This window comes from Dipodascopsis tothii, assembly GCF_038497935.1.
Source record: "Dipodascopsis tothii strain CBS 759.85 unplaced genomic scaffold V1510scaffold_7, whole genome shotgun sequence".
Lineage (NCBI taxonomy): Eukaryota > Fungi > Ascomycota > Lipomycetes > Lipomycetales > Lipomycetaceae > Neoaidaea > Neoaidaea tothii.
In genome coordinates this window covers 210994-238127 of record NW_027117991.1, presented here as the reverse complement: position 1 = coordinate 238127, position 27134 = coordinate 210994, and the positions used below count along the sequence as shown (strand labels likewise).

Sequence of the window (27134 nt, the reverse complement as noted above, 5' to 3'; positions counted from 1 at the left end):
GTAGTCGGCATAGCATGCTCTATATAAAAATATACCTCAGCCATGGTGGCTATCTCAGGGCTACGACGTCATTCCAATCTGTAAATTCTCCGAACGGTGTGGCGGTCGAACGTGGAGCGGCCGGGCGAGCATCGTGGGCGTGACCGTTAGGCCAAAACCTGTTCGAAACCTGTTCGAAACCTGTAGTTAAGCCCACTGGCGGCAATTGACAGTTCACGGGCTTGATTCGGGCCTCACACGCAACCCTGGGCCTAATGCACGTCTGTCTCAGTGACTCCGCACGCGTATCTACGGATCACTCGGCCGCCGAGCAGTTTCAGCCCTCTATCAACAATGGGCGTGCCACTCAGCGTGTAGCGAAGGTCAGCAGGATCTCACGTGCTGAGCCCTCTTATCACCAACTTGAGGGGCAGAAAGCTAGCGTTACCGGGCCCACCTTGGCGCCACGGAACCTACAACGAGACCCACAATTCAAGCGCTAAGATCCAGCGGCTGGCGCCGGTCGCTGTCGTGCGCGCTCGAGATACCGCGCTGGCGAGCGCGGGCGGTGCCTCGAGCGTGTGGGACCCATGGCCGCACGGCGGTTGTGGGAAATCGCCGGTGTTAGCGAGCGTTTGGGTTGTAAACGTCGTGTGCACGCTGCACGCGCATCGCGCCTGGCCGGAACTCGCCCGCTTTATCTACCCGTAGATTGGGAGCCGGCCGCGCGTCCTCGCGAGTGCTTGCCGAGATGCGACTACAGCACCCGCACATGAGTATGGGGTACGGCCGCCAGCCAACCGTCTAGGGTCTATCAAGATAGAGGCTGGATAGTGGCGGGAGGCCGGGCATAAGGCGATCCGAGAGCTAGCGCGGCGAGTGTCGGGTTTATGTCATGGTGTAGGCTCATGGACCTAACCTCATCGGGCACATATTGCCTCATAGCACGCTTCTAGTCGCTCCATGATCCCTGTGAATCTGCAAAATTTGATACGTCAGGCAGCGGTGTCTGGCCGGGATCAACCCGCTGGCTGTTCGTCCGTGGGAATGTTTTATGCATGACGATGAGCAGACCGCTAGATGCAGGCTGCATTGTTGGGGCGGCAATCAGCAACTCAATTCTCCGGGGCAGCCCCTGGGCCAGAGAGTAGCATGGGTCCGCGGCCCGGCCGGACCGCCGGGTCCGCGGCACGGACGTATCGGCTGTCCCTCAATCAGATAATGCGGGCTGCCACAGACGTAAGGCGTGGCCTGGCCCAGGGCGTGAGGGCCACCCAGCCTCTGCCCAGCCTGCTTGGGTGCTCAGCCTCGACCGCGGGCAGTGCAGGTCGGCTATATTGAGCGGCCGCACAGCCTCAACGCCGACTCAGCGGCCGTGCCTGTCCTACGCGATCCCTCGTGACGCGCTGCCGTGCCTGTCGTCGCGTGCAGAGTTTGCGCGTGGCCGCACCCTGCTCGTCCCGACTTGCCGTTTTGGCGCGGCGCCACAGTACTTGGAATATTGCAAAAGGCTGGCGCCACTCGCCTCTACAGCGCCGGCCAGACGGCGGCCCGGTGCTTGCCACCTCGCGCTACCAGGGCTTATGGCCGGCGGTCCGCACGTCGCCGGAACTCGGCGCTTTGTAGCTCCGCCCAGAGGACTAGACTAGACTAGTACGCCAATCATTATTACGTCCCTGTCGCTGCCGATGACCCGCCATCGCGCCGGTTGGCGTTCCGTGGCGGTGGTCACCGATCACACAGCTACCTCGGCTGGTGGTTCAGTGGCTTTGTGACCGGCGCCGGACCCAGCGGAGTTGCCAACCCGGGACTGATTAACGTAACCACCCAAAGTTTGCATAGATGTGCTATAACATTGCCAAATGTGTGCATTTACAGCCGCCTTCTTTTCTGTTTTCCTACTATACCGTATTGACTCTTTGTTATTTGGGCTTGTCCACCTCATCCGTCCATAATGTAGCAAATCCACACGCACACACCATCTTTTTGTGTTTTTTTTGTCATTTTCAGTTCCAATATATATCACTAGGACCATCCGCCTTGCAACACAATAATATACCTAATATTTGTCGGCCGACACTACTTATAGTGGCCTCCAACAAATATTTTTTTGCATTCCCATCCGGAAAGTCGTCAGAAAGGTAGCGGCCGGGGTTCCGAAGATAAGCGACCTCGATTCTTTTCCGTGAGGAGAAGTCGTCTTGTTGAAAACAAGCACACGGATTTCAACAGGCGGGTCCTACCTCCAGGATCGGCTCCGCACACCGGAAAGCCGACGTTGACGAGCGCGGACAGTCGCCGCGCGGTCAAGTCGTTTTCTGAACAGGGTCCACCGGGGACTCGGGTGTCTCGGTTGGTCAAGTGCCCAGATTTCAGTTGAGGCGGCACTTTCGCACCTACGCCTACATAGCGGCTGCCTGCCGTTTCATAAATCTGGCTCAGTCTAATCACCGCGTCCCGGCACATTTTCAGCCATGGTGTCCGCTCTGCTGAGGCGCAAAATTGTGCGCATGTTTGGATTGGACGTTCCGCAACAGACCATTGCCCGTCTTGAGACGTCCTTCAGCATCAACAAGACGCTCAAGAAGGTCCAGAAGCACAAATGGAACGCATACGACCTTCAGTACCTGTTGTCGTTCAGCATAGCATGCTTTGTGTTCTTTGTTGTGACGGCGCCTGGTGTCTGGTTTAAGCTCTCGTTGATGTCGCTCTTGGCGCTCGCGCTGCTGCTGCCCGTGACGTCGCAGTTCTTTTTCCCGTTCATTCCGATTGCGACGTGGCTCATCCTCTACTATGCATGCCAGTAAGTATCCCTGCGCGCTTGCGAGTGAGTGTGGGTTCTAACGACCAGGTTTATCCCCGCTGAATGGCGTCCATCCATCTGGGTTCGCGTCCTGCCTTCGCTCGAGACCATCCTCTACGGCGGCAATCTCAGCAATGTGCTGGCTGCGCACACCAATTCGTTCTTCGACATTCTGGCGTGGATCCCGTACGGTCTGATCCACTTTGGTGCGCCTTTCGTGTGCTCGATCATTCTGTTCCTTTTCTCGCCACCGGGTACCCTGCCTGTCTTCGCCAGAACGTTCGGTTACATGAACTTGACTGGCGTAGTCATCCAGCTTCTCTTCCCGAACTCCCCGCCGTGGTACGAGAACATGTACGGACTATCGCCTGCGAACTACAGCATGTCCGGCTCGCCGGGCGGTCTCTCCCGCGTGGACCAGATTCTGGGCCTGGATCTGTACACTTCGTCATTCACCGCGTCTCCTCTGGTCTTTGGCGCTTTCCCCTCGCTTCACTCCGGATGCGCGGTAACCGAGGTTCTCTTCCTTTCGCACGCGTTCCCTCGCATGACTCCCTTCCTGCTCGGATACGTCCTGTGGATCTGGTGGAGTACCATGTACCTCACCCACCACTACTTTGTTGATCTTATTGGAGGTGCCATTCTTGCTGCGTCGTGCTTTTTCATTGCCAAGCGTAACTTCTTGCCGAAGATCCAGAACGACAAGGACACCCGGTGGGCTTACGATTACATTGAGCTCGGTTTTCTGCCGACGACGAAGGCTCGCCTTACGCGTGACTTCAACGCCGACGATGAGGAATGGGCTATGGGTACTTCTTCGTCTGTTGAGTCTGGAAACATCTCGCCGATCGACAACCCTGCCTCTGACTGGGAAATTGAGACTCTGGCTGATGAGAAGGAAGTCATCAACAGGGTTTAAGTCCCAACTTTTAGCCAACCAAAGGTTGAAAGTCTTCTTCTGAAGCACATTTAGTCTTTCGAACGCCTCTCCATAGAGAGGGCAACGTTCCAGTGCCTGAATATCTCCCCACTCCAATGTCTTTACTTTTTTTTGGCTGACGCGGTATTTTGGGGTGTTTTCGATCATGCGTCCAGACTTCTCGATTTTGGAATCGAACGACTAAAGAGGAATTGGACTCTGAAAGCACTCGATGATACTCTGGATCTTCTTTGCTCCAGGTGGCTCATCGAAAATATTTATAAAATCTGCATATGAATTTACGTTTTAATGGCTGCTGTTTTACTTTATGACGCTACATGCTGTATTGTATCATTTGTTTTGTTCGCGTTTGTGATTCTGATCTTAGCTTCTTGTCCAAAGTGTATCGCCGGGTATCCTATCACATGGAATATGGGAGCATACGATGGGTACAGAGTGGATTTTGACTGGAACTGTTTACCTAGACGCAAGCATTACAGCCTGATAAATTTGAGGGAACGGGAAGAATCTAGCAAGATTATTTAGCAATCTATTTGGACCATTATCGATTTATCGATACATCAAATAGCACCTATTTACTGCATCTCTCGGTATAACGTTTTAATGTCTAATGTATGTGGTTTCTGATGACAATATAATATATATCAAATAATACTTGAGGGTGTGCTTTAACTAAAAAAGGAAGGAGCACAGGCACTGAAAAATTTTTCTCTTAAGAAAAAAAAGACAAGGGTGTTGTGTCAACACACCCCCAGTGGGGCTCGAACCCACAATCTTCAGATTAGAAGTCTGACGCGTTACCATTACGCCATAGGGGCTAATTGGAAAATCCCAACTTTTGGCGTATATAGAGCCATGAACGTATTCAATGCCATTGCCTTGATAAGATGGCACATGTACCTGTTGGCGATAATTATAAGATCATGGGAGATATCGTGTCAGAATTCACCTGAATCTTACGTGCTCAAATTACAACAGATCGATATGACGTCTTGGTCTTGAGCTGTAGTCGAGTCGTGAGCCGCCTTTAGAGAAGGGGACATGCGAAGCATGTTACATCAAAACTTACTGGTCAGCCTGAGCGAGCACAGGTCAGGTGCTCGAGATACGAAAGCCTGGAGGTTTACTGAAACTGTAGCTGTTTTAGTGGCTCAATACGCGCTATCAATATCAATTCGAAGCGCGATTCACCACACGGAATCGTCTTGAAAGGATGGAGGGACAGATCCAGAGAAGCGGTGTCGTTGAGGCACTTTCACTATAGTGGAAGGAGATACGACTTCCTCTTACAGTCTGGTGGCTAATACACTCTGCATCGGACAGACACATCAGGTAGGCACGAAATGCAGATTTCTTCCAGCGCGATCCAACAACAAGCATTCAGCGATAGTCCTCTGAGCGTGCTCGCAAGGCCAGAGTGGCAAGCGGTCTTATCGACGCAACCTTGTGTGGACCTTCAATGCATGTAAGCTGAATATGACATATGTAGTATGAGATAGCATATGTAGTTGATACCGGATATCAAGATACGGACGATATGAGCGGCGGCTGACAGCAGTGCGCTAATACTCGTACTCTATTCTATGCCTATACGAATTTTGGCGTTTTAGAATTCTATAGCCTTGTACCATCAGCGTCTACAGCGGGCCTTACTCTTCACATGATCCGCATGCTGGCGAAGCTTGATGAGCGAGAGCTTACGGATCACAAGTGGGCGTGAGCAAATCTACTGTTTCCGATAGTCAATGTGGCCGGAGAGGGTCTTTCAGTGCAGCTTCCATCAGCGTCCTCGATTTTTGCGTGATTGTGGAGTGTGGGTGTCGGCATTATCTGTTCCGAACACCCGTCGGCCCATGCGACGTCGCTTCCGCCGGCACAACAAGCGAGTATGCACCTGCGCTCCAGCAGCTACAATTGGGTATCGCCGGTGCAGCACCAGAGTCCAGGCTTGGAGGTATTAGCGTAGTACTAGTGAATGTGGAGAACGGCCCGATATCGCTAGTTCCGACGGCCGCCCGCGGCGAGCGCACGCCGGCCGGCAAGGTCTCCGGGTAATGAAGGCGTATGTCCAAAATGTGCCTGGTGCCGCCTGGCCACGCCAGCATGACCTGGCTGGGGTCAAGAGCTAGCGGTACCTGGTTCTGGCCCAAGTATTTGCCCAGGTGGCGATGGTGGCAATTGCCGCCCGTAACTTTGATCCCCGAATCAACGAACAATCATACGTGCAATTTACTTGATCTTTGGGATAACAGACCAACACCAGCGATCTTCAGTCATGATCCGAATTTTTAGTCAATTGATTCAAGTCTGAGGGGATATTCGTACATTGAGACTGTGCCGTGCAATCCAAAGAACCGTCTACGTATTTTCCCGATAAATTCCGGCAGATTGAGCGCAATGGTTTGTAGTAGTGGGCCAATTGTACACTAGTGCATACTAGTGCCGATCAGGAACAACAGCTGGCTAAGGTGCGGCGTGGCCGGTTACCTTCGTGCATTGCGGGCCCTCTGTGTGGTGGTCTGAAACCTGCGGCGGGATCGACAGGAAGTGTCACGTTGTGCTATGCAGCTCTACGTCAGCTACATTGGAATCGAAGATGACGGAATGGATATGCTCTCTTTGAAACAATATGTGGCAACCTGGGCATGAGATCGGACGGGTCTACTGATCAACACGTTCCAAGCAGCTCAAATAATGAGTAGATCATAATATTTGGTCTAATATCGCCGAAGGAATCGTGATGATCCGGGCCCAGAGTGCACGCGCTAGGAGACCACGTCGTTCCTATGATCTAGGGATACCGGTAAGGTATAATCTCTGGGCCGTCCGTCCTGTGGGCTTTGTCGACAACTCCGTCATTGGTGCAGCTGCATTTAATCCAGTTTACTCAGAGTATCAGGCTTGAGGTCCATAAGCGATCAGAACATATTTCGACGCATGTGTAGCCATAACGACGTGTGGTGGACGCAATAATTAATAAAACTTACACTAGCTCATACGCCGTCATCAAGTATGCGTTCGTAATTGGTACGGTCGGGTACGACATATTGGCTGTATCAAAGTCCACGAGTCCGCGCTTAGTGTGGACCCGCGGACCCAGTGGCGGTCGGTACTCCGCAGTGGCTGTGTACCCGCTACCCTCGAACACGAATGGGGACCAGTCCAGCCTTCCCTTGCGATATGCTACAGACGGCGCGACAGGATTGCCAGTTCACTGCTGTTGAAGGCCGGAACATTGAGTGCTTACAATTTGAGAGCTATACCAATGACTGAAATATGCAAGCATAGAAGTCCATATGCTTCCTGGCATGGCTAGACGACAGTAGCTGGTCCCATATTTCATCAAGACTCCAGAGACTTGTGCATGAATGCATTATTGAAGATTGGACCTCTCTCAAGACAATTGATTTGAAAGACTGCTGGATCAAAGAGCACAAATGCAATGAGGAGTACACAGATACTACACCACTGTTCCTACGCGATTTGTCACTCTGGCAAGGCTACAGATCTGAAACCACGTAGAGGGCTTTGTCAACACGGGATCGTTAATTACAAAAAATTACGTATTACACATTCTGATGAGCTGGCGACCGGTCCGGCCGCGGCTACCCGTACTCAGCCTACTCTACTGCTCGAGCGTACGAGCGTTGATATAAGCTATATTTTATTGGAGAGATTTGACCAAGAGATCGGTACAAGCCAGCACAGAGACGCTAACCGTAGAGGCGACAAGGAAGCATAAGTGCATCTGCATGCTCCCGGTGGTCCTACCAAGTAAGGTTGACGCACAGCCTTCCCAAGCAGTGACCTACATGACATGAATTAACCTCCAGAAAGGTCCGTAGTCTTCATGACATTGATCGGATCGCGGTGTGGCGCATTTGGCCGTCGGCGGCCGGCGCTATGTAACGCTCGCCATTCGAGCGGTTCAGTTCACGACGTCTACCAACGTCTATGATATGTTGTTTGCCGCACAGATCTCAATAGTTCAGGTGGGCAGTGACCGGGTTTTCCAGACGGAACGTACTGTGACGTTATAGATGCTTTCAACACATTGCTCTGAGGTCAGTCCGGACTGCGCTTACGTGTGAGTCAACAATGAAGTCGCTACGCGTCTCGTAATAAGAACCGACGTGATCTTCAGATGTGACCATAGAAGCAGGCGAGATCCGGGAGCATCACTTTGTATGAAGTTGAACGCTAGGACAGTGCCGCCGGTGCTATAGGGCTCCCAGTGCGTAACCAAACTACGCCAACGCTTCACCTGGTATGCGCCCGCTGTCGCCAGGACCGGATCCTCCGCAATCCGCGCTGCTCGGATCGCTCAGTGGTCCAGTCACGTTGACATGCAGACTACGAACAGCCAAATGGCGCGTGACCTTATTATCTAGTTTCGACTTTCGACTAGTCACAGCCATTCTGGTAGTGAGTCCTAGTCATCATGTCCGCAATCACTGCGAACTGAGCACCGAGCTGGCCATGTTATCAGCATATCATCGCACCCAAGTAGGCCTTGCAGCTTGCTCGTACTATGCGATTCGTTGCAGATGGACTGGGCTCAAGGTAGCTTTTGCAACGAAGGTAAAAACGTCCAGTTTACGGCTACATAGTTGCGAGATCATCGACTTCAACGCCTAGGGCTGGAAGCGATCGCGGCGTAAATACACTCAGTCGCCCGATCACGGTGTCCATATCATTGCTTTGATGCATAAATGTATGCTAACCGTTTATGGTAGCATCTCCCAGCCGGTCGAGACGCTCACAGCTCCGCACCATGTAAACAAGACCAATTAGACTAAGCCTAGTATGGACCATATTTTACCTTACAGCGGCCGGCTAAGAATTTAAGATTTATGTAATCTGAGAGGCCGTAATATTTATCATCAATTGAAAGCAACCTGCGGTAGATGATCTGGATTGATCCCGTATGATTTATGTTCTAGATAATCCATGAGTGCTTCAAGAAGACGACGACAACAAGATGCAGTTGGAATTGCCGGACTTAGATTGTAATTGAAAGAGAGATCATCTGGGAAGACGAATTGAGCCCTGGCGAATCCACAAGCCAGTGCGCGGCAAACGTATTGATATGGAGAGGTTGCTGAATTGACCAATCATTGCTCTGCGCTAATTGAACGGTCTGATAGTTGGTGGATTCCATGAAACTCGTAAAAACGGAGAGACGCTTTACCGCGACCCTCGGGAGTTAACAGGCCTCGGTCGGGCATTGCAGTATCTTGAATGCGCCACAGTTACCCCATATAGGAATAAAGGAAAGCTAATCATTATGGCGCTCCGCGGTTAGACTTGACTCCAATACTGGGTTAGCGGGGAATTAAAGTTGACCGGAGTAGTGAAGTATGGTAGCTATTACATTCATGGAAGTATGTAAACTGGGCAACAACAGAGATCAAGATAGCTGGTCGCTAGACGTGGATCTACAGTCGCTACATCTGCTCAAGACTCGAGCCAGGTAAAATGGCCCAGTTGAGACCCAGGCTACATGAGCTATACTTCTTGTTTTACGGTAGAGCATTGGGATCAAAGGTATTGATTTGATGCAGTGTCACGGACGGCATTCACTCGATGGTAGGTTGTATATAAACTCTATTTTCTAACCGCAAGCAGAAACTTGATACAGGAAAGTAGCACACTAGCCATAATAAGAATACCCGGTTGAATGCGTCTCGTTCTATGGTATGGTATGCTGACCCATGGGCTACAGCTCGCCAGCACATTGGCAGAGCTCAAGAGCCTAGTTGTGGATCAATTGGTCTGAACTCACCTCTATACTTTAAAGGACCTGTTCAAGATCTACACTAGACTTCATACTGAGGGATCAATTGCGAAGATTGGATAGCTTTGCGGATACCGCCACGCCTGGACGGAATAACCGCTGGAGCGGTGAAGCCGAGATACGTGAGCGCCAATAGGGAAGAGTAATGTGGCGTAGCGTTTTACCACCGGCAGGTGCGCAAACACCGATGCTGCGTCTGCCACGGGCCATTATAAGATTTATGCAGGTCCGGAGCGGGTCCGATCCAGTCCGGCACGGGTCCGGCACGCGTATTCCGAATAGCCCCTCTATTACTGCTACGTTCTAGATTTCTACACGCGAATCGCTAGAATCGATACCACTTACCATGATCGATTTCGATGTGACAACGCTCCCACCTCCGTGATCCGACGTGCCAGGTGTCGCCTCCCTTGATTTGAGAAACGCGGCTGCAGAGTTGTTTGTAGTGGCGCTGGATCAGAGGTGTCGAGCATGTGTAAATGGACATTTGACCTTAGTCTGGTACTGTTGCACATACTTATCGTCCTGTGCAAGAGTATGCCTGAGTTAGTCCTATAGTGTACTAGAGCGTAGGCGCCAGCACATCTGGTGTATCGTCCGTACCGCCCGCCGATGCCCGTACCCAGAATCCCCGTACCCAGTAGACCGCCGCGCCATTCCGCGGCTGCCCGATACCTTATCTATGGTCCGAAACCCAAACTCTGTTTGCGTCACAATGTAGTCTCTGGGTCCGCGCTGCCGCCAACATTGGTACCCCTCGTACCGCCTACCGTATACTTACTACACCACTTCATCCTGTCCTGACCACTGCGGACACGCTACCTCGTCCAATATTAAAATATATTAAGATCTAGACAAAGTTGTACCGCCTCTTTGCCGCTATTACTTGAACTCTGATACCACGAGCACTTGAGTATTTTTTACGGCATATACGGGCCTTCTCAATACAATGTGACAGTATAGGCTGTGGTAGAATCTAATTTTGATACGACTGTACTGGTCCTCTAAACTTACATATTTGTCCTAACCTATACATCGACAGCGGACGTCGCTATCCTATTACATCTTCATTACACATGTTTACGATTACTTCGCTCTGGGCTTTGCCGGCACTGCATGATGGATGCTGGTTTACGCCTGTTTTGTGCACAGAGTTGGCTATGACCCAATGGAGTAACAATGTAAAAGATATACCCGACGGCGTAGTTGGATCCAAACTCGAAACGAAGTAACTACAATAATTCGCTCTGGCTCAATTGCATCTTTTCCTATCCAAATCTTACAATAAAATGTAATTTTAGATTTTGATGTATTGACTTTGAATTAATCTTATACAGTTCTTGTGACACCAATATCGTCAGGCTTGGGCACCGTGAGTTTCTCATCGCGCCGCCAATTTCCATTATCCGGTTTCCACACAGGAGATACTGAGATATAAACAAAGCAGAATATATATACTCAGCCGATCCCACCATCATTTTCTCCACTGGATCACTCCACGGGTTATACATTATAATATCATTGCCAGACCTTTGAGCTGAATAGCCACTGGCAGTCAAGATCTAATTGATCAATCATAATTCACATTGATATTGCTGTCGTGCGTATGGTACTGTAGTAGTACCAGTCACCTGTCTCCTACTAGCTTTCTCCTTGATTTTCGAACGACCCGCCATGCAGGCTATTGAGTGCTCTGGGCTGCCTTCGCCCAATCCGTCAATTGACGACATTTGCTTCGAACCACTTTCGCCTCGATGTGACAAGAAGCATGTTGAGGAAGAAGAGGAGACGCTGGACAACGGCCTCGTCACCCCCAACAGCGAAGAGGCTCTTTCCTCTGACGAGAATGAGACCGAGTATCCCTTCCCTAGCTACCTGGCCTCCTTGCTCTATCCCGATACTGCCCCCCGCGAGTCGTGGCGTCCGCAGGTGGAGTCGTGGATTCGCCGCAATCACTCCTACAAGTTCGATCGTTCTACGAAGCCGTACTCCAAGAAGCCGACGACCGGATCGAAGCATACTTCCAACTCGCACTCTCACTCGGTTCACTCGCCTACGAAGGTTCAGGTTAAGGCCAAGCCGGATCCGTTGAACACTGGTCTCCGTACCCCTTCTCCTTCCGTTTCGCCCTCGCCTACTAGCGTCAACAAGGTGCCTACGACGTCGTTGTCCGCGAATCACACCGGTCGCCGGTGCATCTCCTGTGGCTCGGATCAGTCGCCCTGCTGGAGACCTTCCTGGTCTGTGGAGGCTGGCCAATTATGCAACTCCTGTGGATTAAGGTACTTAATTTTTGATGCTGTGTTGAAGGCATATGCTAAATGCTACTCAGATACAAGAAGACTGGAGCTCGCTGCCTGTCGTCATCCTGTGGCCGGATCCCTGCTAAGGGCGAGTGGATGACTATGAAGTCCACTCAGTCTGCTGGTCGCTACACTTGCCTCTACTGCGGCGGCGGTGTCGCCGTTGGCGAAAACACCAAGCGCTGAACTAATCGTCGCGACTCTTTTTACACTCATACACTGCGATGTCTTCTCACAAAGCTGAAGCTTTGCGAAGATCTGCAGGCTCATTCTGCATCAGCGATCTAATCCGGTGTGTGCATGCATATCACCCGGCATCAATTTGCCGTAATGATATCTACCGGACCTGTCATGCCTGGTTTTAATTTTGGACGTTTTGACATCTTGAACGAATGACTATGATGCCCCGCTGGCCTGTTACATATAGTTTATCTGCTTGAAATTGTTCGTTTGGTCGTTTATCATGTTTTGTCACTATTATCTGTTCGATAGTTTTTTGGGTAGGGTTAAGGCGTTTAGCTATCGTCACTTGTACAATGTCTGTCGGCTTAAGTTTTGTGTCAACTTTTTAACAGTTTTGTTTGTATCTTCCATGATAATTTTTTGGTTTTTTGGGATTAATCGGCTCTCACAGACTGTAGAGACTGTCCGATTGCAATCGAGCAACTATTGTTTTGGTAGTTTGTATACTTTGCAGGTGTTGAAACAATGCTGTATTCATATCTTCGTAAGAAGGTTTACAAAAGATTACAATATAAATTATATTACCTATAAACTAGACAGCAACATCAGCATCTGCAGGCGTCTACCAGAGCCTTGCTTTCTGGCGAGGGAATAAAGTACCAAGTAGAGAGATACATGGTATTTGTTAATGTATAATACACAATGAATGATTTGGTTATAAAAAAAGCGGAGTAGCCCCAATACGCGTGCGGATCCGGAGAGTGGATCATAATTTAGCATTTAGAAACGGGAGAGTTGATTCGAGTTGAGTTTTCCCCACAGGACCGTCGGTGATCACCGAATGTCACGTGAAAGTAATACTGCAATATTCAGTAAGCATTGCATTCTCTTCATCCCCCATGTCTAAACGAAATCCAAACAAGTACCAAGGGAACCCATACCTTCATGTACTGGGCCCAAAGAAGGTTTGTGGGCATACAGGCACAACTGCATGCGCGAGCTTGCTGGATTAAGCAATTGCGACTGTGAGAAGTGTAACTGACTTGTCAGCAATACATTTTTCCCGGCCTGTTGATTTTGGGTGTAAGTGCCTGGGTCTACGCGTACCCTCTGACAGTTCAGATGTCGTTCGCACTTTGGAACGAGATTCGGAGAAAGTCACAGAGACCCCCGTTAGACAAAAAGGTAGGTATACAGCAGGGTGCATTATACACCGAAATGACTTCAAGTAGCTAATGACGTAGACGGAGCTCATTGTGAAATGATCTGGCCCCTTTCACTCCACATAAGCATATGAGCAAGGGAGCTCTATACGGTGTTAATCATTCATTATTTTCATTAACGTACATAAAAAATTGCTATGAAAATGAAGTACGGTGCAAAAATTAGTCTAATGAGAAAATTCATGACAAGGCACTTCAGTGACCGTCTATTGTAAATGTACGCACACTGGCTCAATACACTTGACGCATTTAGTTTACAATGAGAACAATAATACCCATTTGTTTATATATAGGATGGATACTCCGTGTCCGGGAATGCTAGAAAGCTATATCGAATTATGTATGCGCTGGAACGAATGAAGTAAACAAAAAGTTGTTGCCTGGACCAAAAGAAGTCGAATGCACCAGCCTATTCGAGCACAGACTGCTTCTTCTTGATATCAGTCAAGTGCTCGACAATGACTTCGTAGGTGATGAGGGTGACTGCGCTGGCCGGGACGGTGCGGACAAGATTCGTTCCCAGACCCGAATAAAACACGCGCCAGCCCTCTTCGTGCAGCAAAACCTTGAATGTATGAACGATGCCCTTGTAGCGCACTATGCCGTTGCTGGGGAGGCCTTTTTGAATCTGCATTCGCGTGCGGATGACTTCATGAGGGTAGGTCGCGACAGAGGCCAACATTTTGGACATGCTCGAAGCCAGAATGATACCACCAACCTTGTGGCTTTCGGATGGATTCGACTCTGGTGTCGGGACGAGCAATGACTTGAACTCCTCGTATAGAGGAAACTGGACCGCCACATGAGTGAGACCCAGTAGAGCGGGTGCCAGGCCGGCGTAAAACGATCCAAGGCCCTCCTTGCGAAACATTTGGTGGAACGCGTCCCAGGTTCCCGAATAGTGCCATGACGTGTGCGGGCTTTGGGTCTTCCTGTCAGCCCAGATCTTTGAGATTTGCTTACCATCAGTCTGGTCTTGACGACCCAGATCGGATTTGTGACTGTTGTGGAGGCGGAGCCTGCGCAAAGCGCGGCCACTATATGCGCAACAGACGGATGATCCTGGAACACTGGCTCTTAGTCAGGGCCCGGGTGCCGCCATACCTTTGTTTTGTCCGAGTAGCCGCTTGGCCTCTTCGTAGATCGTGAAGTATACCATCCAGGTTGGCAGGTAGCCCAACACAATTGGCACGACTCCACGGTAAAATCCCTTGAAGCCCTCCGTGCGCCATATGGTCGATATTGTGCCTTCGGTCAGTGGAATCCCCGAGCAAGCTTACCTCTAAGACCGTTGTAGTAATGCTCGGAAATAATGCCGTGTTGCGAGAAGCCGCCTTGCGCCTGCAGCTTGGTCTTCACGACGTCTAGTGGGCACACGACCACACCCGATATCACACCCGCCGACGCACCGGCGATAGCATATACAGCTGAATCGCTCAGCTCGGCTATACGCTTCTCCAAATTGGTTGCAGATGGAGATTTCCCCAGCGTGGACGTGGAGGGCGCCATGTGCTGGCTGATCTCTGTCCTCAGCTGAGCGGTTCGGCTCGGCCGATAATCCACTTGCGCTGAAGGTTGTGCCGGTCAAAGACTTATGGTCCGAGGGAACAGTGGTATCGCATCGGTCGATGAAACACCGGCTATAACCCACCGAGAACGAGACAATCTTGTCCACAACGCCGATAGCCAACCCAGCACACCGTCTGGAAGGGCCGCGACGGTCGATGTGAGAACCGTCAGCAGATGGCCCGGACTCTAAAAGCTCTCGCGCATGCTATGCCGCAGCCGCCTGAGAACTTTTGATGTGCTGCCGTTCCGTACGGCGATTTGAAAACTGGTAATGCTGGCTCGGAGCTTACAGGATGCGAAAAAGTAGGTTCGGGACGAGCGGTAGCTTAGTCATCAACGACAAATCGTCGCGCGCCGCGTTGTGTGCGGCTCGCTCCGCCACTTCAAAAGCGCCTGCTGCCCGTCTCTCTATTTGTCGGAGCAGCGTGCCCGCACGGCGGCTGAGCCGCACGGCCATTCCACCGAGCAGCCCGGCGGCTACAGTGAGCTGTCGCCGCGCACTGGGAGCGGCGTGGACGCTGTTTATCCTCGCGTAGACAGCCGGAGCCAGGCCAGGATGAAACAAACAGATCCTCTTCGCTTACCAAAGCTTTGGTCAAAGCTCCCGGGCCCTACATATGTTATTCGCAGGCCGGGACCCAAGCAATGCGGTTGGGACGAGCGCCGCATAGCGTGCGGCGTGAGCGCAGCTTGTACACGCTAATGGCACCACTAAAGCCAAAAAGTCACAAAGCATGGGCGAAAGTTGTCCCGTCCAAAGAACCCACTACGGCCGCCACAGACGCCGCGAGTCCAGACGAAGCCGGTTGCTCAGTTTAGAGTACGTTTGCGTACGAGCTTGGCGCTTCGTCTGTCAACTTTGGATCTGTCAATCGCTCGTCACGACCTATGCCAACGAGCCGTAGTATTCTTGCAGTTAGACAACGCAACACAAGCCACAATCTATGCAGTCGTGCATGCGCTTAATGCTGCGACAATACGCATAAGGCTATGTGCTTTGGTTGTTTATGACCTATGTCTGCACAAATCGCCTATTTATACTTTAACACTGTCGGCGTGCGTCGAGTCGACAACGGCCCAACTTTGCCTACCAAAACCACTAGTTACAAACAAGGAAATAATTTAGACAAAAACAGTAAGTGAGTTACGCGGTTGACTGCACCGCGGTGGCTGATACCACCACAACAAGCCAGGCGGCGGCGTCGTCACGACGCCGCAGCGCGCAGCAAGATTTACATGAAATCTTTCGATTACAGAACAGCACCATTGCTATAAAGCTTTGCCATCCGCAAGCCCACGGTGTACACAGCCAGCTCTTGGATCGGGTGAAGTCGAAAACGCCCAAAGCCCCGAGGTCGACTTGTTCCAACTTGTCGGCAAAACCTGTTTGATAGACCGGGCACAAAACACAGATTCACAATGACCTCGTCTTCATTTTTTCTGCCCTCTCACACCGTACCGGCAGGCACCTCCACGTTCAATCCGAGCAAGCGGGCGCTGACCATGCACAACATGCCTCCGCCGCTGCAGAAAATCCACCGGGAGCTCTCGACCAGACACATCTCGTATGTGCCGCTGCTAAACGTGGTCGTGATCGCCGCTTTCCTGGTCATGCTGGTCCGCCTGGCGTTCCTCTTCCCGCTGGTCTTCCAGTCGTCGCCGCTGGTGCTGACCATGGTCTCCAACATCCTGCTGTACGGCCTGGCCGATCTTCTCGCCCAGACCGTGTCCACGGTCATTGAGAACGTGAACATCTCTCGCCGGTCCAGCTCGCTTGGCGTGTACGGATCCGAGAAGGCCGGGCCGTCGAGCTCGGCGGCTACGGTCGGCTATCCGCCGGCCACCCTCCGTCTGGAGCGCATGGTGCGCTTCTCGTGCTGGGGTGAGACAAACCAGGCAAATTTGCGCCGCCAGTGCTGACAACAGGACTCCTGCTCTCGTTTTTCCTGCTCAGGTGGCTCATCTTCCTCGAGGTCTGGATCCCGATGACCCCGACGAGCGTCGCCCTCCCGGTGCTGTGCCGTGTCCTGGCCGATCAGCTGGTGTTCACTCCGCTGAGTAAGTGCGGGCGCAAGCAGGCGCTGACGCCAGCTCTGGCCGCCTTCTTTGCATTCATCAACTTTGCCGAGGGCGGCTCCAACAAGACTCTCTACCGCAAGATGTCGACGCTCTACATCCCCACGCTGAAGCAGAACTTCATGGTACGTGCCTGCACAGACCAGCCGACTGACAGCAGCTTTGGCCCGCCGTGCAGATCTTCAACTTCCGGCTGGTGCCTCTGCAGTACCAGGTCCCGTTTCTGTCAACAGATAAGTCCAACCGCGCGCCCGCGAAGCTCTGCTAACCTCAGCACTGGGCGTGCTCTGGAACACCTGGCTCTCGCTCGCAAACTCCGCATCGCCCGAGGTCTAGGTCTCCCGCACAGCCCTCCACACTCTGGTTACCAGATGCCGAGCGATGCAGTGACACCGGCCGATCCTCGATCGCTACACAGTCTGCTATTCGGCACGCCCACCGCCCCACGTCTTCATCGCATAGAGAGCTACACCCGGCTGCTATCACTAATTATCCAACTTATCGGCGACAATTGCTTACAAAAGTTGTTTTGTTATCAACAGATTCGCTACATCCAGTGTTGGACGTTTGTAGTGCCCTGTTTCTTGGTAAACTTATGACCAAATTTTGATCTCGTTATAGTATTTATGATTACTATTGTGGTTCGGAATAATAAATTGCTCTAGATAACTTGGCCACCACGGGTGCGCGTCACGACGACGTCCGCAGCACATACACGGCGTCGCCGTCCCTCAGCCTGGTATGGCCGGGCAGGTTGACGGTGACGTACCTCAGCGGCTGGCCTTTGAAGTATATCAGGCGCCGCAGGCCGATGGGTATGCCAAAGTCGGAGCACGCTGCGGACGACAGAATGCGCGAGACCAGAGACGCGTATGTGGTGCCTGGCGGTGTCAGGCCTGGCGCCCAGAGACGTACCGTGGAATTCCGCGCTGATGGGCTCGAGAGCGATCTGCGAGTTGCCCTCGTCGTTGATCAAAAACGTACGGAAGATCTGGAGAATGAACGGATTGTAGAAGCTGGCGGTCAGCCGGTGGCGCCCCGCGCCCTACCATTGAGACGTCAAGAGGTCCACGTCGCTCGGGCAAACAGTCTGTGGTCAGAACGCCTCCGGTGCAGCCACGTACGTTGCCAGACATGAAGCTCGGGCGCAAAAACGGCTTCACATGCTCGTCGGAGCACGCTATGGTCCGCGTCTGCCCCACCAGCTTCACGGTTTCGCGCTGTGAACATTCGCTGCGGTCAGAACAGCCGGCGCCGGCCTTACATCACCATCATGCTGTCGTTGACTTGGTTCATCGATTCGATATTGAGGCCCGCCAGCAGGACCTTGGCGTCTGCCGTGATTGTCTTTGAGAAGTTGCCCTTGTAGCTGCCGTGGTGCGGGTACTTCTTGAAGTCGGAGAGCACCAGGAACCGCGACGCGGACGCGACGCCGGCCCGCTCCAGATCGTCGCGGTTCGTGGGGTCTCCGACGATGCATATGACTTTCTCGAGCGTGTTTTTGGGCGGAGACATGTTCGCGTCGTGGTGCTTGAGCGCGGCCAGAGACACCTTGGCCCTGGTCAAGATGACGACGAGCTTGCTGTTGATGTTCGTGTCCCTGTAGTTGCGGATGGACTGCAGCAGCACAGAGAAGTTCCGCGACGGCTCGTCCGAGCAGTCGCAGATCAGGATGTGGTCATGCAGATGCGCCAGCTGCGGCGACTGCGGGTTCAGCCCGCTGGTCGAGTGCTGAGAGATGCTGGAGGCCGGGCCCTGGTACGACAGGTCGTACTGGCTGCGCCCGCGCGAGTAGTCCATGTTCAGGTTGATCTGGCTCTGGGAGAGCGTCCCGGGGTTCGACATGTTCACCGCAAGCGACGCGGTCGAGGAGTTCGCCGACGAGGCCAGCGAGTACGGCTTGGCCGTGTTCTCAAAGTGCCTGACCGGCGAGTTGACTCGCTTCAGAGGCACGGGGATCACCAGAGGCTGCACGGTGATGAAGTGCTCGCTGTCGTGTCTGCCGTCGGCAGCGCTGCTCGTTTCCGCGCGCCTGCCCTGCCCAGCCGGCGCCTTGTCCTTGAGCGGCGAGTGGCTCTGGTCCTGGAGCCGCGCCTTGGGCGGCTTCAGGGACGAGCCGTCGCTCGGCTGGCCGGCCGCCCGCACGGCTGGGCCGGCCGCGTTCGTCTTCTGGAGGCCCTGCTGGAGCTCGATCAGGCTGCTCTTTCCCTTGGCCTTCTTCTTTCCGCCGGCCGGCACGAACGCGGCCGTGCCGGCGTCGGCCGGCGTGAATATCTCGCTGTTGTGGTCGCTGGCGAAGTCCGTGAAGCCCGTGTTGCTCGCGTCGAAGGACGAGACCAGGTCGGCCTGGTAGATGTCCGAGGCAATGACGACGCAGACCTCGTGCCCCTGAATGACGTAGGTCGGGTTCATGGAGATCTGCACCGTGCTCCGCCGGATGTGGTCCTTCGAGTCCAGCCCGTAGCCGACGACCAGGACGCCGAGGTTCTTGTGGACGATCTGGGTCAGCGGCGTCCGCACCAACGTACCTGGACAGCCTCTATGAACATCAGCCCGATGAAGGACGAGTGGAAGTTCGACGTGTAGAACTCCTGCGACAGCGTCGCCACGTAGTCCTCCTGCGGTCAGCGGCGACCGCTGCTCTCCTACCATCCAGGCGTATTCAGGGTCCTCGATGTTGTCCCGGAGCTCCCGCAGCGTGTCGTCCGACACCGACGTCGACAGGATGACCAGCAGGCTGGCGTCAGCTCGCCCCGGCGCAGCTCACCTCGCGATTCCGGGCACCAGCAGGCTCTGCGAGATCAGGCCGTCGACGAGCTCGTCCTTGCAGATCACGAACTCGGCCAGGAAGTCGAAGTTCGGCACGCTCTCTCTCAGATGGACCTCGACTGCCGTCAGCGCGCACCGCCGGCGGCCTACCGAAGATCTTGATGCTGTTGTTGTACTTGCGGACGCTGAGCCTGGCTGTCAGCGAGAACCACGGCCGACGTACGCTCGCATCATCTGCTGGGCATCGGCCTCCTCCTCGCTGTCCGTCGGCTGCCGGGACGCCAGCAGGAACGCGGCGTCTGCCTTCTCGGCCGAGACCTTGTTGAGCGACGTGAAGGAGATGACGGCGCCCTTCACGCACGAGACGCGCGTGACCAGCCCGGGGTCGCGGACCAGGTCGTGCAGGACCTGGCCGGGCTGCGGTCAGCGCCGCGGGCGACGAACGCACCTCGATCTGGCGCAGGATCGTGGCCTTCATGTTGATGAACTGCATGATGCCGTGGTCCACGCTGCGGTCAGCGCCAGAACGCCCCGCGCTTACTGCAGGAACTCGTAGAGGAAGTCGGCCAGCTGCTCCTCGGACACCTCGGGCTCGCCCGAGATGATCACGTACGCGCCGCCGTCGTCCGGCGGCACGTACGGCCGGTCGTAGCGGCTCTGCGAGTTGATGACGTGGATCAGCCCCGTGAACTTCGGCGGCAGCCACAGGACGCCTCCGGTCAGCACGCGCGCCTCGAGGGCCTACCCAGCGCAATGACGATCAGGTTCACGATCTTGGTGAACCGGTTGTCGGGCACGTCGGTCGACCGGATCCCCGTGACGGTCCCGACGGCGGTGAAGAAGAAGGCGTCGAAGTACGTCGACGTCGGCTCGCGGCCCTCGTAGATGGCGACCTTGTACGCGACAATGTGCTTCGCCGGTCAGCAGGCGCCGGCACGCACGTACCAGGACGGCGGCGATCGTGAAGATCGCACACAGCACGGTGTTGGCCATCATCGAGGCCTGCCGGGCCACGGGGCTCATCTGGATGAAGACGAGCTTCATCGGCTGGCCGTCAGCGGGCTCCCCGGCCGCGTACCTTCAGGGTCTCCTGGACCGCGAACCGCAGCCGGATGAACCGGAACGGGTAGATGAACACCAGCGCGCCCGCCGACATGTACGTCATCTCGATGTACTGTCCCGGCAGGTGCTCGACGACGGCGGCCGTCAGCACCGAGAGCGTCGAGAGCCAGGTCACGAGGCTGAACGGCTGGACCGCGAACTTGGCGGCGTCGTTCACCAGGTAGTACCTCGGCAGGTACAGGATCCTGCGGTCAGCCGCGCCGCGGTCGCACGTACAGGATCAGGCTGGCCAGCACGCGCTCGAGCTGCTTGGGGAGGTCCGGCAGCGGCTGGTACCGGTCCTGCCTCTTGGCGTAGCGCGTGTTCCACACGTACAGCACGCAGAACGCCGCGTTCAGGAGCGCGTCGACGATCTCGTAGATGCGCCCGAACAGCGTGGCCTTGAACACAAACGTGGCGCGCTCGTGCACGTTGGGCCGCTCGCGGCGCTTGTCGAGCTGCAGCTGGTACTGCAGCAGCGCCGACGTCTGGTTGCCGGCGATCTCGATCCCGTGCGAGTACTGCCGCGACGACTCGGGCCCCGGCTCGGCGAAGGTGTTGAGGATGCTGCTGCTCTGGCTGCCTGGGATGAGCAGCGAGAGCTGCTGGATGTTCCTCGCCAGCCGCCGCTTCCACGACTTGGTGGGCTCTATGGGTTCTGGCTCAGCGGGCGCCCGGCCGTCCTTACCGCCTAGTCCCCGGCGCGCCATGTGGAGGGCGCGTGCGGCGCGTGCGAGCGCGGCTGTGCCGGTGTCCTCGAGGAAGCGTCGCGGCCGTGGGGTCTGGCCGCTGTCTGTGCCGTGATATGGCCGGCCCGGGTCCCTTTATACATGCACGCGCTGTGATATGCCATCATAACACTCCTCCTTTAGCCGCACCGCCCCTAGGCCCCACGCCAACCAGGACCAGAGATAGGCCGCTGTTGACGCAGAGCCATGCGCGCGACGCGCGCGGCAGGTCGCACGTCACGTGGCGTCACGTGCCGATCGCGGCGTCACGTGCCGCCCACGTCATGCGAACAGCCCCTACCCTGGCGCGGCCTTCTCTTGTTTTCCTTATATTTCTGCTCGGTCTCCAATTTTCCTTTCTTTTTTCCCAATCATCCTTGGACATTCCTGCCTTTTCATCTCTACACACGCTCCCTGGGGTTGTGCGTGGGAATCCATATAGCGGTCGTCACGACGGTGTATGACGGTCCCCCACAGCGAGAGCCAGTAGGAAGACAAGAGCCAGTGAATGCGCCAGTAGCGGGGTCTGATATAGTAATCGTCTGCTCTAGTGTTGCCGTCGGTGGTATTAATCCTAGCAGTAGAGAGCAGAGGCTGGCCCTCTGAGCACCAGACGCCTCAGTTCGCTGCTCAGCATCCAATCCCGGCAGGGAAGACCGCTGGCCACAGGGTAAAGTCACGACACGATCACGGCCTCCGGGAGCCACGAGAGCTCTTGTCGCGTACTATTCATAAGTTAGTGTGAATATATATATATACTTTGATTCGTGCGGAGGGTTAAAGAGCTGTCTTTGAGAATCACATAGTAAAGGCTGCCTGCTGGGTTCTGTGATCGGTGGTCTGCTTGCATCGCTTTTCGGATACTTTCTTCTGTTTTTCTCTCGGGCACCTCACAACATGACCAGCCAAACAGAGCTGGAGGCCATCCGGCAAGACTACATGACATCGCTGGAGGAGCTCACGGTCAACTCTAAACCCATAATCACCAATCTGACCATTATCGCCCAGGAGAACCTGCCTGCTGCGGAGGTGATCACTCGGGCGATCGAAGATCATGTAAATAAAGTAAGTTCGCTCTCTGTTTCTTTGGTCGGATACCCCGCTGGCGGCGCTATACCTCCGGCCGCCAGACAGATACCCGCGATACCGCGCTCGGTGCTTGAAGTTGATTGCTAATGTCCGTAAGTGCTCGCCCGCGTCCAAGCTGCCGGCGCTGTACCTGTTGGATTCTATCTGTAAAAACGTCGGTAGCCCATACACGCTGCTCTTCGGACGGAACCTCTACAAAACGTTCACGGACGCGTACACGCTGGTGCCGGACCCGGTGCGCCGCAAGATGGCCGAACTGTTTCAGACCTGGAAGCAACCGATGAGCTCGACCGGCCAGCAGCTCTTCTCCTCGGAACCCGTCCGGCGGATCGACAACTTCCTGTTCAAGGCGCGGACGGCGCTGCTGGAGCTGCAGCAGCAGGACCAGCGGCAGGCGCAGCTGCGCGGGCCGTACGGCAAGATGCCGCCCGCGCACCGGTACGCGGCGGCGCCGACGCCCTACAGCCGGCCGCCCGGCCACGTACACGGCGGAAGTAGCGGGCCCCGCGAGCACTACGTCTCGGACCACTCGTACACTCCGCCGGAGCCGTTCGGGTACGACGACGGCGACGCACGGAGCGCCGCCGGGTTCTCTCAGGCCGTGGACGGCACCGGCGCGGTGACGTCCGAGATCCTGCTGCGCGAGATCGCCCGGCTGATAGACCTCACCAACGACCAGCTCAAGGAGAACTTCGCCGACAGCCACGCGCAGACGCAGCTGTCGGCGCTGACCAGCCTGCGCGACATCCTGGTCAAGTCGAGCCTGCCGCAGTCGCAGCTCAACACGATCATGGAGCGCATCAAGACGCTGGGCGACCAGCAGCAGCGCCGGATGATGCAGGCGCACGAGGCGGCCGGCGCGCCGCCCGCGGCCTGGCAGCCGTCGCAGCCGCCGGCGAGCATGCCGTGGGTCGTGCCCACGTCGCAGGGCACGATCGACAGCACGTCCATGTCGGCGATCGCGTCGCTGGCGTCGCACTACGGCGCGCCCGACCACGCGCGCGCGCAGCTGCCGCCGGCCGGCGCCGGCTACGCGCCGCCCGCGCTCAACGGCGCGGACCCGTCGACGCTGTTTGCGTCGCTCATGTCGGCCGGGCTCATCCCCAGCAGCAGCGGCGACGTCCGCACCGCCGACACCATCCACGCCATCAACACGGCCATGCGCGCGTCCAACGGCGGCACGCACGCGCTCATGTCGGCCACCGGCGGCACCGGCGAGTCGCTGCGCGTGCTCATGTCGGCCGACGTCGAGCTCTCCAGCAGGTTCCTGCAGACCAGGCGCCCCGACCTCTCGTACCTGCTCTACAACGCCATCCCCAACTCGTGCCGCACCTGCGGCCGCCGCTTCTCCAACAGCAAGGAGGACCGCGCGCGCCGCGACGCCCACCTGGACTGGCACTTCCGGATCAACAAGCGGCTCCGGGACGAGACCCGCGGCCAGAGCCGCAGCTGGTTCCTGACCGAGGAGGAGTGGATCCAGTTCACCGACGCCGACACCGTGCTCGAGAAGAACGCCAAGGACGACGTCGCCCAGCCGCCCGGCAAGCTGCAGCGCAAGGACAGCAAGGTGGGCCTGCTGCAGAAGTACATTCCCATACCCACCGACCCCGCCCTGGCCGCGGCCGCGTGCCCCATCTGCAAGGAGAAGTTCACCAGCGAGTGGCACGACAAGGCCGAGGACTGGGTGTGGATGAACGCGGTGCTGTCCGACGACGGCAACGTCTACCACGCCACGTGCTTGAAGGACTCTGAGGAGGCGGAAGAGTGACGAAGACCACGGAAATTTTGGACGGATCATAGAGGCGCACTGCCGCCAGCCAGCTACACCACATCCCGCATCTTCAGGCTGGAGCGGCGGGAGCCGCGCTCACGGCCCGGGTCTGGGCGCGCCGTGCTCACGACCCGGGTACGGGCGCGTCGTGCTTACGACCCGGGTATGGGCGCGTCGTGCTTACGACCCGGGTATGGGCGCGTCGTGCTTACGACCCGGGTCCGGGCGCGCCGTGCTCACGACCCGGGTCCGGGCGCGCCGTGCTCACGACCCGGGTCTGGGCGCGTCGTGCTCACGACCCGGGTCCGGGCGCGCCGCGCTCACGACCCGGGTCTGGGCGCCGCATCAGTCTGTTAGGCCAACTTTTGTAATATAGTGTAAAAAAGCGAATAAAGCGGATGCCTGAGCGACAAGCGTGGTGATGGAACATGTATTTCGTAAGTCATAGGTCGCCGCACGGCGCACGCCGGCTGCCGGGCGCAGCTGGTGCGCACGCGCAGAAAGCAGGGTACGAGCTAGGTAAATACAGATTGCCGCCGGCGCCGCTTGCGGGCCGAGCAGGGCAGAAACGGGCAGGGACAGTCTAGAATCGGAGGTGCGATTGGCGAAGCTACACGAGGCCGGGCCCCTAGACCGGCACCTTCTCGGCGGCCTGGCCGGGGCCGGCGTCGGACTTGTCCTTCTCCTTTTCCTTCTCCTTCTCAGCGGCCTCGGCCGCGGTCTCGCCCTCGCCCTTCTTCTCGCCGGCCTCGGCCGCGCTCTGCTGCTCGGCCTTCTCGGCCTCCTCCTTCTCGCGGCGGATGCGCTCCTCCTCCATCTCGGCCATGTGGCGCAGGTCGTCGACGCTGGGCTCGTACATGTGCCAGATGACGTAGTGGGGCAGGCCGACCACGGAGAAGTCCATGCGCTTGCACATCTTGCCGAAGCCCTCGGTCTCGGCGTGGCGCTCGAAGGAGAAGGCCGGGAAGTGGGCGCCGTGGCGGAAGACCTTGGCCTTGGCCAGGATGGAGACGCCGCCGACGCCGTCGATCTCCATCTCGACCTCGGGGTCGCCGTAGGGGTCTCTCAGGTAGGCCAGGTGGGGGCGCCAGGTGGCGTACTCCGGGTAGCCCTCGACGATGACCGCGTCCTCGTCGAGCGTCTGGGCGAGCTGGATGGCGGTCTCGCTCTCCTGCCACGAGTTGAGGTCGTAGGGCTGCTCGCCGCCCAGCCAGTCGGGCAGCGGGCGCCAGACGTCTGCGGTCAGCTTGCCGGCAGCGCGCACTTACTGGGCACGATGACGTCCTTGTTGTGGCGCATCAGGTCCTCGATGACGGTCGTCGGCGCGACCTCCACGTCCGCGTCGCGCCAGTACACCCAGCTGTGCTCGGGCTTGAGCGCGGTCCCCAGCAGCCAGTTCCGCGCGCGGGCCATGAGCTTGCGGCGCGGGCCCTGCGCGGCGAAGCCGTGGCGGTCCGAGAAGCCCTGGCCGACGACCTGGCCAAAGTCCTTCTCGTAGATCTCGATGTCGCCGAAGCGCTGGTACGGGTCCGGGTCCTCCTGCAGCCGCTCGAGCATCGTGTTGAGCAGCAGCAGCGTCTCGTCCTTCGAGTCCGACACCAGGAACGCCATGTCGATCAGCGAGTGGGGGTACGTCAGGTTGCGCAGGTGCGAGAACAGCAGCGGCAGGTGCGGCGCGGCGTCGCGCAGCGGGATGCACATCAGCACGCGCTCGTTGCGCTCCCAGCCGTGGCCGGACCCGACCGAGCCGCTGAGGTCGTAGTGGTGCACCGACGGCACGTTGGGGTCGTCGCGGAAGTAGTTGCGCGAGCCGAGGCTGGGCACGACCGCCGCCCGCAGCGACGGGAAGAGAATGAGCAGGAGGAGCGACACGGGCAGCGCGATCACAAACACCCGGATCAGGCTCTGCCGGCGCCGGAAAAACGGCTGCTTGGACCGGGCCTGGAACCTGCCACGTTAGAACGGCCGCGGCCTGCGCCTACTTCTGTGACGGCATGTTGAACGGCTGGTTATGCGAGTACGAGTTCATGATGGCGGCGGACAAAACGCATGTGTCCGTGACGAACACGGCTCAGACGATGTCGGCTGCGGACCACGCGCTCCAATGGGCCGTGGCTGCGAGTGTCGGGTGGCTGGAGAGAGGACTGCTGGTCGGCGCGAGCCGGTCTGCGTTCTCAGATCGGCCGGGTGCCTGGTCGTCAGTGGCTGCTAGAACGCCGCCCGGGCCGAGCCAGAGGCCGGAAAGCGGGCTGCTGCGCGCGGCGAGCCGCGCGCTCTGGCACGCGCCGGCAGGCCCGGTCACCGCCGCCTGGCTGCCCAGGAGGCCTCTGCCCCGGCAACCGAGACTCGGCCATATAGCGAATTCTCGGGTCGCCGCCGCTGGGTCGGCCCTGCGCTGCCGCCGTGTCAGGCGGGCGCCGGCTCAGACACGGCCGCCGCCTCGACGAGCACCCAGGATCCCCCGGAAGGGCGGCCAGCAGCGGTGGATGATTGATGTTGAGGGTCGTGCCGGCACGACGCCGCCAATTTTCAATCTTGTACACGAGGCCGAGCCGAAGAGCAGTAGCCGAGAGGCACGACCGGCGCGAACTTACCAATAGAACAATTTGTCGAAGACTTCTGCTATCTTGCCAAAGGAGTCCAGCAAGACGGCAAGGAAGAGTCGCCGTGCAGTGATGCGTTAGTTAAAAAAAGAAACAAAATTGGTTGAGGGTGTAAATAAAGGTTTGCATCACCAAAAGTCGGCCGACGAGCCGGCGCCGGTCGCGCTGCAAACCCGCGCCGGCCGCGGGCCGCTGAGCGC

At 56.3% G+C, this 27134-nt stretch overlaps 8 protein-coding genes and 1 non-coding gene across 9 annotated transcripts; 5 read left to right on the top strand and 4 right to left on the bottom strand.

Annotated features, from left to right (window-relative positions):
* The first annotated feature begins 2289 nt into the window (after window positions 1-2289).
* Window positions 2290-3856, top strand: V1510DRAFT_312395 (uncharacterized protein). The gene is made up of 2 exons (XM_066930748.1): window positions 2290-2782; window positions 2831-3856. The coding sequence occupies exons 1-2, from the start codon at window positions 2454-2456 to the stop codon at window positions 3699-3701; spliced, it is 1200 nt and encodes a 399-aa protein (XP_066790313.1). The 5' UTR covers window positions 2290-2453; the 3' UTR covers window positions 3702-3856.
* A 612-nt stretch (window positions 3857-4468) lies between these two features.
* On the bottom strand, window positions 4469-4540 carry V1510DRAFT_t63. Its single transcript has one exon. It is a non-coding gene; the product is annotated as a tRNA-Arg (tRNA).
* Window positions 4541-5065: 525 nt separating this feature from the next.
* Window positions 5066-7038, top strand: V1510DRAFT_406379 (uncharacterized protein; the record flags this gene model as incomplete). Its single annotated transcript, XM_066932375.1, has 4 exons — window positions 5066-5187; window positions 5465-5773; window positions 6518-6530; window positions 6715-7038. The coding sequence occupies 4 exons, from the start codon at window positions 5066-5068 to the stop codon at window positions 7036-7038; spliced, it is 768 nt and encodes a 255-aa protein (XP_066790312.1).
* A 3934-nt stretch (window positions 7039-10972) lies between these two features.
* V1510DRAFT_313068 (uncharacterized protein) lies at window positions 10973-12147 on the top strand. The gene is made up of 2 exons (XM_066930749.1): window positions 10973-11801; window positions 11852-12147. The coding sequence occupies exons 1-2, from the start codon at window positions 11194-11196 to the stop codon at window positions 12006-12008; spliced, it is 765 nt and encodes a 254-aa protein (XP_066790311.1). The 5' UTR covers window positions 10973-11193; the 3' UTR covers window positions 12009-12147.
* A 1301-nt stretch (window positions 12148-13448) lies between these two features.
* On the bottom strand, window positions 13449-14910 carry V1510DRAFT_312338 (mitochondrial carrier domain-containing protein). Its single transcript, XM_066930746.1, has 4 exons — window positions 14509-14910; window positions 14333-14476; window positions 14192-14298; window positions 13449-14156 (listed from the first exon to the last, which is right to left on the bottom strand). Exons 1-4 carry the CDS (start codon window positions 14735-14737, stop codon window positions 13638-13640), a joined length of 999 nt encoding a protein of 332 aa, XP_066790310.1. The 5' UTR covers window positions 14738-14910; the 3' UTR covers window positions 13449-13637.
* Window positions 14911-15984: 1074 nt separating this feature from the next.
* V1510DRAFT_413189 (uncharacterized protein) lies at window positions 15985-17543 on the top strand. Its single transcript, XM_066933200.1, has 5 exons — window positions 15985-16679; window positions 16724-16855; window positions 16889-16998; window positions 17034-17106; window positions 17151-17543. The coding sequence occupies exons 1-5, from the start codon at window positions 16217-16219 to the stop codon at window positions 17207-17209; spliced, it is 837 nt and encodes a 278-aa protein (XP_066790309.1). The 5' UTR covers window positions 15985-16216; the 3' UTR covers window positions 17210-17543.
* Window positions 17389-21652, bottom strand: V1510DRAFT_428991 (uncharacterized protein). The gene is made up of 17 exons (XM_066935298.1): window positions 21432-21652; window positions 20981-21401; window positions 20721-20949; window positions 20588-20689; window positions 20388-20553; window positions 20184-20355; window positions 20091-20151; window positions 19866-20059; window positions 19793-19833; window positions 19641-19761; window positions 19523-19610; window positions 19402-19491; window positions 18138-19372; window positions 17998-18106; window positions 17923-17963; window positions 17789-17889; window positions 17389-17754 (listed from the first exon to the last, which is right to left on the bottom strand). Exons 1-17 carry the CDS (start codon window positions 21451-21453, stop codon window positions 17564-17566), a joined length of 3384 nt encoding a protein of 1127 aa, XP_066790308.1. The 5' UTR covers window positions 21454-21652; the 3' UTR covers window positions 17389-17563.
* A 716-nt stretch (window positions 21653-22368) lies between these two features.
* V1510DRAFT_361984 (uncharacterized protein) lies at window positions 22369-24328 on the top strand (the record flags this gene model as incomplete). Its single annotated transcript, XM_066931085.1, has 4 exons — window positions 22369-22536; window positions 22658-23077; window positions 23159-23331; window positions 23503-24328. The coding sequence occupies 4 exons, from the start codon at window positions 22369-22371 to the stop codon at window positions 24326-24328; spliced, it is 1587 nt and encodes a 528-aa protein (XP_066790307.1).
* Window positions 24329-24938: 610 nt separating this feature from the next.
* V1510DRAFT_312059 (mannan polymerase) lies at window positions 24939-26462 on the bottom strand. Its single transcript, XM_066930745.1, has 3 exons — window positions 26314-26462; window positions 25600-26279; window positions 24939-25567 (listed from the first exon to the last, which is right to left on the bottom strand). The coding sequence occupies exons 1-3, from the start codon at window positions 26358-26360 to the stop codon at window positions 24960-24962; spliced, it is 1335 nt and encodes a 444-aa protein (XP_066790306.1). The 5' UTR covers window positions 26361-26462; the 3' UTR covers window positions 24939-24959.
* Between the last annotated feature and the right edge of the window lie 672 nt (window positions 26463-27134).

Bases quoted from the DNA above. Each gene is read 5' to 3' on its own strand.
- V1510DRAFT_312395 (XM_066930748.1), top strand. From the start codon at position 2,454: ATGGTGTCCGCTCTGCTGAGGCGCAAAATTGTGCGCATGTTTGGATTG. The intron at 2,783-2,830 runs GTAAGTATCCCT...TCTAACGACCAG, and splicing joins ATCCTCTACTATGCATGCCA to GTTTATCCCCGCTGAATGGC.
- V1510DRAFT_313068 (XM_066930749.1), top strand. From the start codon at position 11,194: ATGCAGGCTATTGAGTGCTCTGGGCTGCCTTCGCCCAATCCGTCAATT. The intron at 11,802-11,851 runs GTACTTAATTTT...AATGCTACTCAG, and splicing joins TGCAACTCCTGTGGATTAAG to ATACAAGAAGACTGGAGCTC.
- V1510DRAFT_312338 (XM_066930746.1), bottom strand. From the start codon at position 14,737: ATGGCGCCCTCCACGTCCACGCTGGGGAAATCTCCATCTGCAACCAAT. The intron at 14,299-14,332 runs GTATGGCGGCAC...ACTAAGAGCCAG, and splicing joins GCTACTCGGACAAAACAAAG to TGTTCCAGGATCATCCGTCT. The intron at 14,157-14,191 runs GTAAGCAAATCT...GCTGACAGGAAG, and splicing joins TCGTCAAGACCAGACTGATG to ACCCAAAGCCCGCACACGTC.
- V1510DRAFT_413189 (XM_066933200.1), top strand. From the start codon at position 16,217: ATGACCTCGTCTTCATTTTTTCTGCCCTCTCACACCGTACCGGCAGGC. The intron at 16,680-16,723 runs GTGAGACAAACC...TGCTGACAACAG, and splicing joins GGTGCGCTTCTCGTGCTGGG to GACTCCTGCTCTCGTTTTTC. The intron at 16,856-16,888 runs GTAAGTGCGGGC...CGCTGACGCCAG, and splicing joins GCTGGTGTTCACTCCGCTGA to CTCTGGCCGCCTTCTTTGCA.
- V1510DRAFT_428991 (XM_066935298.1), bottom strand. From the start codon at position 21,453: ATGGCGCGCCGGGGACTAGGCG. The intron at 19,492-19,522 runs GTAGGAGAGCAG...CGCTGACCGCAG, and splicing joins ACCCTGAATACGCCTGGATG to GAGGACTACGTGGCGACGCT. The intron at 19,373-19,401 runs GTACGTTGGTGC...CCGCTGACCCAG, and splicing joins TGTTCATAGAGGCTGTCCAG to ATCGTCCACAAGAACCTCGG.
- V1510DRAFT_312059 (XM_066930745.1), bottom strand. From the start codon at position 26,360: ATGAACTCGTACTCGCATAACCAGCCGTTCAACATGCCGTCACAGAA. The intron at 26,280-26,313 runs GTAGGCGCAGGC...CTAACGTGGCAG, and splicing joins TTCAACATGCCGTCACAGAA to GTTCCAGGCCCGGTCCAAGC. The intron at 25,568-25,599 runs GTAAGTGCGCGC...AGCTGACCGCAG, and splicing joins CAAGGACGTCATCGTGCCCA to ACGTCTGGCGCCCGCTGCCC.